This window comes from Centruroides vittatus, unplaced genomic scaffold, assembly GCF_030686945.1.
Source record: "Centruroides vittatus isolate TY-2023 unplaced genomic scaffold, ASM3068694v2 scaffold_324, whole genome shotgun sequence".
In the NCBI taxonomy this organism is placed as follows: Eukaryota; Metazoa; Arthropoda; class Arachnida; order Scorpiones; family Buthidae; genus Centruroides; species Centruroides vittatus.
Genome location: NW_027122701.1, coordinates 4663849 through 4675944, shown reverse-complemented (window position 1 = coordinate 4675944; position 12096 = coordinate 4663849). Strand labels below are relative to the sequence as shown.

Genomic DNA, 12096 nt, shown 5'->3' with positions numbered 1-12096 from the left:
ATTGTGTAGAAAGAAAAATAGTTAGTAGTATTCAACACTTTCTTGTAGTTCCTTTTATATTTTTCATAAAACAGAACTTTACTTTTAGTCACCATATATGCATATCAGTATAAATTTTTAATAAAAATAGCACTGGGTATAACTATATAAAAAATCATTATACAGATATACCTCACTTTAAGGTGCTTTTCAATTATATTCATGTTTATTATTTTTAACATTTGCCTAACTCAATGATTTTTTTGGATTTTTTAGTAATATTTACTTTTGCATCAATTTTTTAAGCCTAATGCTGTTGCATACTTAACAAATGATAGTGTAAATATGTTTTTAGGCTTTTATACATACTGGCAAATGAAAAAAAAAAGTCCTTGTTTCACTTTACAGTATTGGCCTGGAACCTAGCCCACCATATTAGTGAGGTATGCCTGTATTAATATGCTTAAAATTAGTAAATGATGAATTGTTTAATATTTTAGTATAACAGATAGCTGAGTAAAATTAAACTAACAATTTTTATTAAAAAGTAATAAAGAATTAATGGAATTAAGTTTATTTAAAAAAGAAAAAAATATCTACAAATATATAAACCAGCAGTTCCCAAAGTGTGCAGTGTCGCTCCCTAGGGCGCTGCAAAATATAAAATTTTCATAATTTTACTTCCACATTGAATTGAATGTGATAAGATGAGACATCTAGCAGACCTGATGCAAATCATTAACTTAGTAATAAAGGTGGCACATAGAATCGCAAAATGTAAAAAGCCTCATACCATTGCAGAAAAACTCATTCTACTGGCTGCTGTAAATATGGTGAACATTATGATCGGTGGGTCTGCTGGGTAGCGGCTTTCAAAAGTGCCTTTGTCCAATAACACTCACTATCAGTCACAGAATCAGCACATAGGGAAGGACCTCCAATATTCAGTTATTGAAAAAATAGAAGGGAAGGAATTTGGGTTGCAGCTGGATGAGGACACAGATAATAATAATGATGCTCATTTGATTTGCTATGTACTGTTTATAGATGATGATAACATTATAGAAGACTTTCTTTTCTGTAAAAGTATTACTGCTAGTGCTAAGGCTCACGACTTGTTCGAGATCCTTGATATTTTTATTTCCGAAAATAATTTGGAGTGAACCAAATGCATTGGTATCTTTACTTAATATGTTCGTTCTATGTCCGGATGTTGTGGAGGATTGCAAGCACGTTTTTTGAAGCAAAGACCCTGATGCACTGTGGACCCATTGCATTATTCACAGGGAAGCACTCGCATCAAAATATCTGAGTCCTGCATTGAACCAGAATATGTAGTACATGTAGTAAACTTTATAAAAACGGCCGTTAGAAGGCAAGATTTTTCTAAAAACTATGTGAGGATGTGGGATCCGAGCACATTTCTTTGTTGTACTCAGCAGTTCGAGAAAGTACAAAACATTACCATGTGAGAGCGATGGCTCTCTCGAGGTAATGTTTTGTCTCGTACGTTTGAACTACGACAGGAAATTTATATTATTCTTAAAGAGTAAGACCACAAGTATGCCGAAAATTTTGATTGAAGATTTTTTTGGTAAAACTAGCATACTTATGTGATATTTTTGTAAAGCTGAATGCTCTGAATCTCTCCCTGCAGAGAAGCAACATGCATCTTTTAAAGTCGATTTGAGAAAATTTCAGCTTTTATAAAAAAAAACTAGAACTATGGAAAAGAAAAATAAATGAAGACAGAGGAAACATCCTTTCCTTTGTCTTCATTTATTTTGCAACAGCCCTTGTTGCAACAGTGTTTGACTTCCAATGGAGTTGATTTCTCTCAAGGTATGAACTCTATTTTTGAAGAACATTTATCTCAGCTTATCACCTGGTTTGAGAAATATTCTCAAAATGATGAATCCATGGAAATTTATCGATATTAAGATCCATTTAATACCAGTCCCCCATCTGAATTTACTGCTGCAGAAGAAGAGAATCTTATTGAGTTGTCTTGTGACAATACATTGAAAACAAAATTTAGCAGCATGGAATTAACTGAAGTTTTTCCAGTTTTTTTTCTGATATATAAAGTTATTCCATCTGATAAGGCAGCATAGTGTCAGTCCCAACATTGTTGGGACTGACACTATGCTGGTTAACAGATATGGTGCTGGTTAACAGAATTTCACTGTAATTAGTAGTTTTATAAAACAAAGAAAATAAATACATGTAAAATATGAAAGTTGCAAGTCTTTTATAATTAAATTTTCAGTTCTAAAATATTATTTAAATAAATTATGGAACTCAACAATAATAATAAACACACACAATTTTTGAATATCAAAGTTTTAAAATTTTTCAGTGAAATTATTTCTTTGTTGTCTATATACTTTGCAAATTGATCTAAATTTTTTTTTCCAAATAATAAATTTATTTCCAATTTTTGTGTTTTAAAACTGATTTTTATAAAATAATCATGTTTGTAATTTTGCAGTATTTAGTATTGAACAAATTAAAACAATTACATGAAGTTTAAAAATAATTCATGTGGATCGTGAAAATTGATACTTAGTAAAAATATTAGATTATTTGCAGTCATAGATAGCATTTTAATCAAACTTTGGATTTTGAGTACTGCTTTGTTTAGCATAAATAAGTGAATCTGCACATTATGTATTGTGTGTGTAACAGCCTAAGTATAATTTTACAATAATTTATTAAAGAATATCCTTAGTATTTAATTTAATCAGTTATGTATATAAAATTAATAAAAATTATTATTATTAGTTTAGTTCTAAAAATTATATTCTATATATATGTATGTATAAAATAAAGTTGAAGTAATTTTTTTTGTTTCAGTATTACCTGCTTCAGCAATTCAGTTAGCTTCTCAGGATGGCAGTATACAAGGTCTTCAAACTATTGCCATGGCCAATTCTGGATCAGGTACTGCTGGTACTATTGTTCAATATGCCCAAGGTCAGGATGGACAATTCTTTGTCCCAGGTAGATATAAAAAAATTATCACAATAACATCTATTTATAAAATTGTAATATGTGATATCTTGCTAATTATTTAAATATTTATTAGTGACAGTATCTGCGGCAGACCTTCAGGCCTATCAAATAAGGACTACAGGTTCGACTGGTTCGGGTGGATTAACACATGGAGTCGTGATGGCTCCTTCCAGCAATCTTAATCAACAACATACAGTCGTGGAAGATGCTTCTAGAAAAAGAGAGCTACGGTTGCTTAAGAACAGGTATTTTCTTTTTAGAAGTGAATTAAAACAAAATTTAATCCCTATAGGGTAGATGTACCAGTTTTGGCCAGAAAACAAATTTAACTTAAAAATATAATCACAAATGAAACAAACTTTTATTGTTAACTGTGTGAACAGTTAACAATAAAAGTTTGTTTCATTGGACAGATTTGAATATGTGGTGATTACATTTTTAAGTTAAATTTGTTTTATGGCCAAAACTGGTACATCTACCCTATATTAATATCAATATGCTGTTAAATTTTATTTATTTATATAAATTATAAACACCAAATAAATTATATATCGGAATCACTATTATAGAAATATCAGAAAAAAATTTTGTTTTTCCAAATATCATTTGTTTAGCGTATGATTATTCAGAAGCCAATTTAGCTTCTGTAATCAATTATAGTAATCATAATTCTGATTATTATTATTCACTTGTTAAATAAAATTCCATTAAAACAGTTTGATTATTTAAAAATTTTAATATAAATTAAAATAAATGATTTCCTATTTTTTGTTAAAAACCAACTTCTTCATTCTTCAAAAATCTGTTACTTTTGTTTTATTTGGAGGTCTTATGGTTATTTGCCCATAAGTACTTAGTACTTACAGCAATCTTCTATCTAATGTTATTGAAGTTTCTTTTATCTTGTTATTTTTAAAACCAATTCTCCTGTCAAATGCTTTTTTTAATCTGCAAACTTTATCAAATAGTCATCCCAAGATGATATAACATCCCCTGCCACTTAATTTCTCTAAGAGTTACTACAATAAACTGTTTATTTTTGTTTTCCATTTAAAATTAATTTTTAAGAGTTTAGCATATTCAGAATTTTATTTCAAATCTTTAAAATAACAAAAAGTTTTACTTGTTAAATTTTGTTAATGCTAACAAAATGATAAATATGTTTGCTGAAATACTTTAAATTTGGTGAGACTAATACAAACATTACTATTTTGACCAAATGTTTATTTTAAAAAACTGTTGCAGATGTTTGATATAAATCATCCCATAGAATTTCATGTGTGTATATAATTATTAAAATAATTGTGAAATTAGAATGTTATATGAATGCAGTTTGTATGGGTTGTCCAATAATTTGTAGTTCACATCTGCTTTAAATAATAATGTAAAAGTTTTGGATATTCTCTGATAAGTTTGCTAAAAAAAAATCATTTTTATCACTGAGAAATACATTTTAGTAAGCAAAATATTGAAATGTGCAATTTTGTAAGAACTTCTAATGTTTGTAATTTTTATAGGGAAGCTGCAAAAGAATGCAGAAGAAAAAAGAAGGAGTACATCAAGTGCTTAGAAAATCGTGTTGCTGTTTTAGAAAATCAAAACAAAGCCCTGATTGAAGAATTGAAATCATTAAAAGAACTTTACTGTCAAAAAACAGAATAGAGTTTATATTGACAAAAGAAAGTAACTTGTCAATTATAAATATATATATATACATAAAATATATTATATATAAATATATGTGTACAGACGAGCTTCGTGAAGACAACGCACAGATCATAACTTGTGGTAATTAGATTGAAATAGACTAAAGTATGATCATTTTGTACATCCAGTATCTCGGGTGGAATGTTTACTAGAAATCCGAGCGTCCAGTGATCGTACAAGCACGGTTCTGTACAGTTTTAAATGACAATTAGATTTTTGGTGACAGCCAATCACCATGTGTACAGAAAACAAATTATTATTGTGTTAATTATTGATGATACATGAAGTTATTCAGATACCTACAGTGAACTATTCTTGATCCAATTGGGAACATCGATTGGACTCCTAAGAAAATTGTATAAAAGTGTGTGAAGTCGAATTATAAAAGTTAGTCGGAATAAAAAATATATATATATATATATAAATATATATATAAACAAATTTATAAAACAGTCCATAAAGAATGTGCTCATTTTCAACCTGTGCCTTGCATTCTGCTTTATTCTGTGTAATAATGAAATGTCACTTAAGACATTCACTATGAAACAACTTCTTTATTTCTCAATAAATTACAATGTAGATACAATTATTTAAGATATTAGCAAAAAAACTATGAAAACTATCATAAGAGTACACTGATAACAAAGCACACTTTGTATACAATTAAAAGTAAATGTGCACTCTCCAAATTTAACATGTAAAAATTTTAATTTATCACACTGTATCATATATATTATGTACACATCTAAACAAAGTACACTGAACATTTTTGTAGAAAGTTAAAAAAGAAAAATTTATATTTAATATAACAGATTCAACATAGTTTTACATTCCACATAATACTTATTTTGAAATATTAAACATTTAGTGCATAAAAAGAAATATAAATACTTTCTTTTAAACTATTCATGCTAAAATAAATTTCAATTACTTTCTTATAAAGCTAAATCTGCACAAAAATGGTTACGGTTAAGACGATCTACATCTTAATCCAGCGAGTATTGTGTACGTAGAAGAAATGTTTTAAATCGAAAAAAATAAAATGTGCTCATATTTATGTATGTGTGTTTAAAATAATATAAAGATTTCAAATAAATATGCTTGTTAAAATATTTCCGAATAATTTTGATTCTTAACACGTTCTATGTTGTGAATTTAATTATTTTAAGTCGTTAAAAAATGTTTCCTCAAAAAGTTATATTAAATTGGTGCAACATAGGTTAGGTAATAAGAAATTTTGGAATAGATATTCTACTTCTGTAAAAAAAAATTAAATTATTAACATTTAAAAATTAACATATAAATTGATTGCTCTTGAATAATATAACTAAAACAGAGGAAATTAAAATATACTTTCAATAGGTTTATTGCAGTGATTAAAAATAGTCTCTGTAATCCAACCAGCAGGTGTCGGATTACTGGATTTTGTATGTAAGGGAGACCGAGGATAATTGTCACAGTTTTTAGTTATTTCTAGTTTTAGGATCTATAATATCAGTTTATTTAGTTGCATGCACCTACATATCTTTTGATTGGTTTACAATAAATATATGAGCATTTAATAATTTTTTGTCATAGTTATTATCTTAGAAACTGTGTCAGGGGACAGCTAGCCTCAGTTCTTGCATTTCCTGAGTTTATTTTGGTTATATTAAATTATGTTTAATATGACATTTACTTGTGCCAATTCTATAAAGAAAATAGACTACTAATTTACTATTATTTATTTTGTGAAAAGCAATAACTCGAATCTTTACATATCTGTACATAGCTTGTTAGACCAATTTTTCCATCTGGTGCACTGAATGCATTTTTCCTTGGACTGGCTATAACTCTCACCACAAACTAAACAGAAGGTCTCTTCATCTTCTGATGAGTCAGTCTTAGTGACAATTTGCCCCAAATGAACTTCCTTAACAAATTGGTTCACAGTTTCTAATTTCAAAATAGAAAATCCGATTGCTCATAATGCATATATACATTAAGGATCCACCTAATAGAAAATACAGTTGTTATTCACCATTAACTAATTGCAAATTTTCAAATGGCACAAGACATGCACATCAAAATTTATGCAAATTGCTGTAAATCTCCTAACCAGCAACTAACGGAACACAATACAACAGATATTATTTGAATTTTGTAATGATGTAGGCGAACGGTAAAGGAACCTATTTCTAGATGACATGACCGTTCAGTTTTGATTATATAGGCGATATTTGCACTGTGACAACTAGCCACAGTCTCCCTTACCATCGGCCAGATGGCCAAGCGGTCAAGGTGGCCGCCTACCGCTCTGGGGGACCCGGGTTCGAATCCCGACGGGTCGAAAAATCCCCAGGAATTTTTCGGGGTTGGTCCGTCCGGATATGTCGGGCCCCGTCCCTCACCACCTGGTCGCCCCATTGTGGGCCTGGCTGAACCCATAATGGCTTGCAAAAAGAGGTCCTCTTAGTGCCCACAGGGTGGAAAGAGTTGAAAAAAAAAAAAAAAGTCTCCCTTACCAGATACCTGTAAACCAGATTGAGTTTTTTTTACTATCGTATCAATCACGACTGTGACTGTTTTGTCGACTATACATGCATTAAATAACTAGGGACTGACAGAATATACATAAATTAGTCTGTCACAGTACATCGATGAGGGATAACACAAAATTTTAATGTGGCTGACTGGTGAGTAACAGATTATAGAGAGTACAGTATATTTCTCGGAAATTAAGTATTATATTGTGATGACAAATTTTCAAAATGAGAACTACTCAAATCATTATGCAGATATCTCCCATATAACACGGGTAGTTAGGTTCCGAAAAAGTGCTGCATTATGCTAATATGAAACAGGATTAATACAAAACATTCAGTTACATTCCAGAAGTTAACAAAACTGTACTATTCTTTTTGTAAATAAGAGAAATATGTTTGTTAGTTAATTATTGATTGCTTTAATAATCAAAAGTATTGTAGTGAAGAAAACATTAATATTAAACACCATTAAATGAAAGTGTGTTTTGGCAAAATGTCATCTGAGCTTCTCTGAAATATCAGCAATATCTTGATTTTCCCTACTTTTTTCATAAAATCTGATATTTTCATTTGCTTGTATTTGCCTAAGAGATAAAAGATTTGCTTACATTTGCATAAAAAGATTATAGATTAAATGAAAAGTTACTAAATTTTTAAAAACAAAACACAGCAATAGTCATTTGGGTTCATTTAAAGTACTATCACCAACAATAGCAACACCTGGTTTATAGGAAAACTAGAATAAAAATTGTATAACCAGTTCTTATTACAGAAAAACCCAGCGAAAGCACGAAACATTGCCCTGGATTTTAGAATATTGAAATTTTTAAATGAGACAACACGCATGCTTGCTTGAATTTAAAAAAAAAAGAAAGTCTAATGACGATGTTTGCATTTAAAAATTGTATGGGTTTTCCCAATTCTCGAACAGTGTTGTACGAGAGATATCTGTGCTCTAATAATTTAAAATTTTCAAGAATTATTTGTTTTTAATAATTACTGTATTATGCATTGTTTATATATGTATAGGATCAGATTATTATTTATATCATGTACTGTATATATTGTGTGTCAGTAGTAGTAGAATAATATTTTATTGCGAAAGCGAGGTTATATTTACACAAGTTGGTCATTAGATGATTTTCGATCTCGAACATTGTCCATACATGCTCATGCATTGACAATGAAGTGTCGTGTAGTACTTCAATGTCCTGCTACTACTGATGCACCCTCATATTTTATAGTTTTCTCAATTATACTATTTTAATTTTCTGAACTTGAATTTTGTATTATTGAAATAATAGTAATTCAAATATAGTTTTAACATGGTAACGGTTCAATGTTAATATTTAAAAACATCAACTTTCATATGAAAAACATTTTTGTAATTGTAACAAAACAACGAAACAGGATGTATTTTGCATCTTATTATTTTTTACTTTTACCAGGTAAACTGATACATTTCTATCATTGAATATTCTGTAAGATATAATGCCTCGTTTACAATAAAAACAATTTAAATGCAAAATACTTGAAAATATGTAAATAACAGAAATATTGGGATTTTTTATTATTAATTTGTTGTTTATTTATTTGCATTTTATGGTTCATATTGTGTCCTTACAAATTATTGTACATTTGTTGATATTTTAAGTACAATGATATGTTAAAATAATTAAAAAGCAAATAATGAACTTAAAGAATAAAACTAGAATTTCATTAGGAAAAAATGTTTTTATTCTGAAAAGTCAATACAGTAATTCCATTTCAATGGACATTCATATTCGGACAAAGAATTACAATGGTGGCAATTTCAAAAAGCATTACTCGAACATATACAATTTCCAGATTTATTATGGTTTTAAATTTCAAAAACTATAGAAACACATATTGCATATATTACTGTTATTATTATTATTATTATTATTGCAATATTACAACATTTAAATGAAATTTTACAATATTGTTACAATATCATTGTTAAAGATGCAAGTCAAAACAGAATGCAATTATTTAATTATAAAAAAACTCGACTCTGTTATTTAAAACTGACATTCTTTAAGTTATAATAAAAGAAACAATATTTATTTTATTGTAACAAATTAGTAATATATATTTACAATGCAATAGCAATGCAAGTTTATTTGAATGTTTTGAATTCCAGTTAGAAAAATAATCTCGCTGTAGTCATTGAAGTTAGAATGAAAGCTGATTGGGTCATTGCTTACTAAAGCAGTTTTAATAGGGCCAGACAAGTGAGCCATATTAAAGTTACTTTACCATACAACACAACCAGTGTTAATCCTAAAAACTAAATATAAATTTTAACTGAGACAAATATAGTGGCATGTTAGTCTATGGGCAAAAAGGGAAATTGCCTAGGGCGACCACCAACAGAGGGCCTCAAACCAACCTATTATGAGAAAATATTTCCCTAAAAAAATTCCCTCAGAAAAACAATACTGTACATGGGACCCCTAATTCAAATTTGCCTGGGCCCCACGAAGCTATAATGCGCCACTGGGCAAATAGTTATTTATTTTATTTTATTATTCAGTTATGTTAAATATTTGCCTCATTTATATGAAGTGTTTTGATTGTGTTTTCTTTAAAAAGAAAAAGGAAGAACGTGACAAACAAGTCAGGCAGACACACGAATATAAAGTTATGTAACTGAAATAATCATGAAAATTTTGATTATAAGTGCTTTAAAATTAATGCAATGGGAAGAGATTCACTATTCAAATAACAGTATTAGAATCTAACTAAATGGTTTAAATAGTTATTGTGCAAATTTCATTAATATATCACCATTAATAAACAATACAATTCATTATAAAAATTCTAAGGAATAATCATTTGCTGTTGATGTAGATAACTTTGATCAGAATATTTCTCAATCATTGTATTTCTACAAGGGCACACGAAAAATATTCTGTAACGATATATTAATGCATCTTTAATTAGAATTTAAATCAATATATTTAGTTAATTTAAATGAAAGTGAACAAAAACAGTACTATAGGATAAATTAAATAACAATTAATGTGTGAATGTAAACAAACATTTCATATAAAAAGTCACCCTATATTCAAATTAATAATAATAATAAAGAAATGCTCATCTGATACAGTTGAACAAATTTCATTTCATACAGAGGAATATTATTGGTGAGAGTTTCTTTAATCCTATTTGATAAATTCATTTTTAGAAATTAAATGTTTAAATTTCGAATAAATTCTTCTACAAGATTTATACGGAAGTTCCAACAACGGATCATAAAAAAAAATCAAAACAGAATAGAGAAAAATTAATTAAATACTACATTTTCTGTGAAGATTTCTCAAATTTGGGAAAAATTTAGAAAAATCAACTTATTTTGGAGATACGTGAATTATAAGAAAATTTTGCAAAGATAAATCAATCGATCTAGTTTAAAAAAAAAAAAAAAAACAGAACTGCCATTCTTCCGCAACCATCACATTCCCCATCTATTAACAATTTTGGGTAAAGAAAGTTCTTAAAAACTTTAATATGAATAATACGATGACTCTAAACCATTTTCCTTTTACTTCGTTATTCTATTATTAAGCAGAATCCAATGACTCTAGGAACACCACTCTCTCTCTCTCTCTCTCTGGCAGTAAAACTATCCCTGTACTGTCCTATTATATACTGTACATATTTGTGTTACAAGATCTAATTGCATTTTCTCTTCTATTTAAACAATTTCTTTCCTTTCCTTCATTCCTTGTTCAGTCATCACTCTATTTTGTTACTTTCAATAAAGAAATAAGGTGGAAACCTTATTTCTTTATTTAAAGTAACAAAATAATATGGACAGTTAAGAGAGAGATAATGCAAAAAACTAAGCTAAAAATTAGATACCATCAGAACAGAGCCTTTGTAGATGATATTGTTAACATTTGGCCTTCCCTTTCAACTCTGTAGAATGTGTGCTAAGTTTTTGCATTAATATAAAATTTTGTTACAATTAATGATGATACCGTTTAATAGTTTTACCTCAAAACAGACTTTGTTTATTAGAAACTTATGCGTACGGGTTTTTAAAATAATATAATGCTATATAATTTATCACAATATTCTTAGAAGTGTAATTATAATGTAGCCTAAAAGTTTCAAACAATCCTAGTTATATTATCTCAATTGCATATGTAATCTAATTGTCTTTTACCGAGGAATGTAAAATTTCATTAAACAAAACAAAAACTTCAAATTATATCACTTCTTAAACTCTTCAACTACTTTTAAATTTATTCATTCATTCATTGTAAGTAAAAAAAAATGAGAGATATGTCTAGACATAAGAATACAGTATATTTAAAGTATTTTATATAAAATGGGTCAATACTTCTGCATAATGCATGCACAGAATATTTTCTGTACAAAGTATGTGGATAATAATACATGTATTTGAGAGTGGTTATTTTAGAAAATTAACGATCAGATTTCAGCATGTAGTACTCTGATAAATAACAGATTATTTGTGATAACATTAATACAAGGCAGGTTCAATAGAAAACTGGAAAAGTACCATTAAAATTCGGGAAGGTGAGCAATTTTGACGTGTGAAACTTCAGAGTTAATAGTAACCGCAATTGATAACATCGTTGACAAATGAGAATGTAAGACGATAGACCAAGAAAGTGGTGGTGCCCGTCTGGCAATGCATCAAAGAAGAGTAGCATGACAGTTTCCAATTTTTGACAGGAAGATATAAAACCGATTAACTACATGCACTGATGGATGTCAAAGGACAGAAAAAAACTGCACAAGTTGCATCCAGGTGTACAAGATGTAAAATTCTACATTCAAAAACGGCCGAGACTGCAATGAACTCTGTGAAAAA

At 28.7% G+C, this 12096-nt stretch overlaps 1 protein-coding gene across 8 annotated transcripts in view; it reads left to right on the top strand.

Moving 5' to 3' along the window:
• The window catches only part of LOC136988161 (cyclic AMP-dependent transcription factor ATF-1-like), a 64214-nt gene extending 58401 nt beyond the window's left edge, over window positions 1–5813 (top strand). For all 8 annotated transcript variants that reach the window (XM_067285988.1, XM_067285984.1, XM_067285986.1 and 5 more), the window contains 3 exons: window positions 2836–2982; window positions 3068–3239; window positions 4512–5813. In XM_067285988.1, the coding sequence (XP_067142089.1) occupies window positions 2836–2982; window positions 3068–3239; window positions 4512–4656 (464 nt within the window). In that variant the 3' untranslated portion in view covers window positions 4657–5813. The remainder of the gene's footprint in view (window positions 1–2835; window positions 2983–3067; window positions 3240–4511) is intronic.
• Window positions 5814–12096: the final 6283 nt, after the last annotated feature.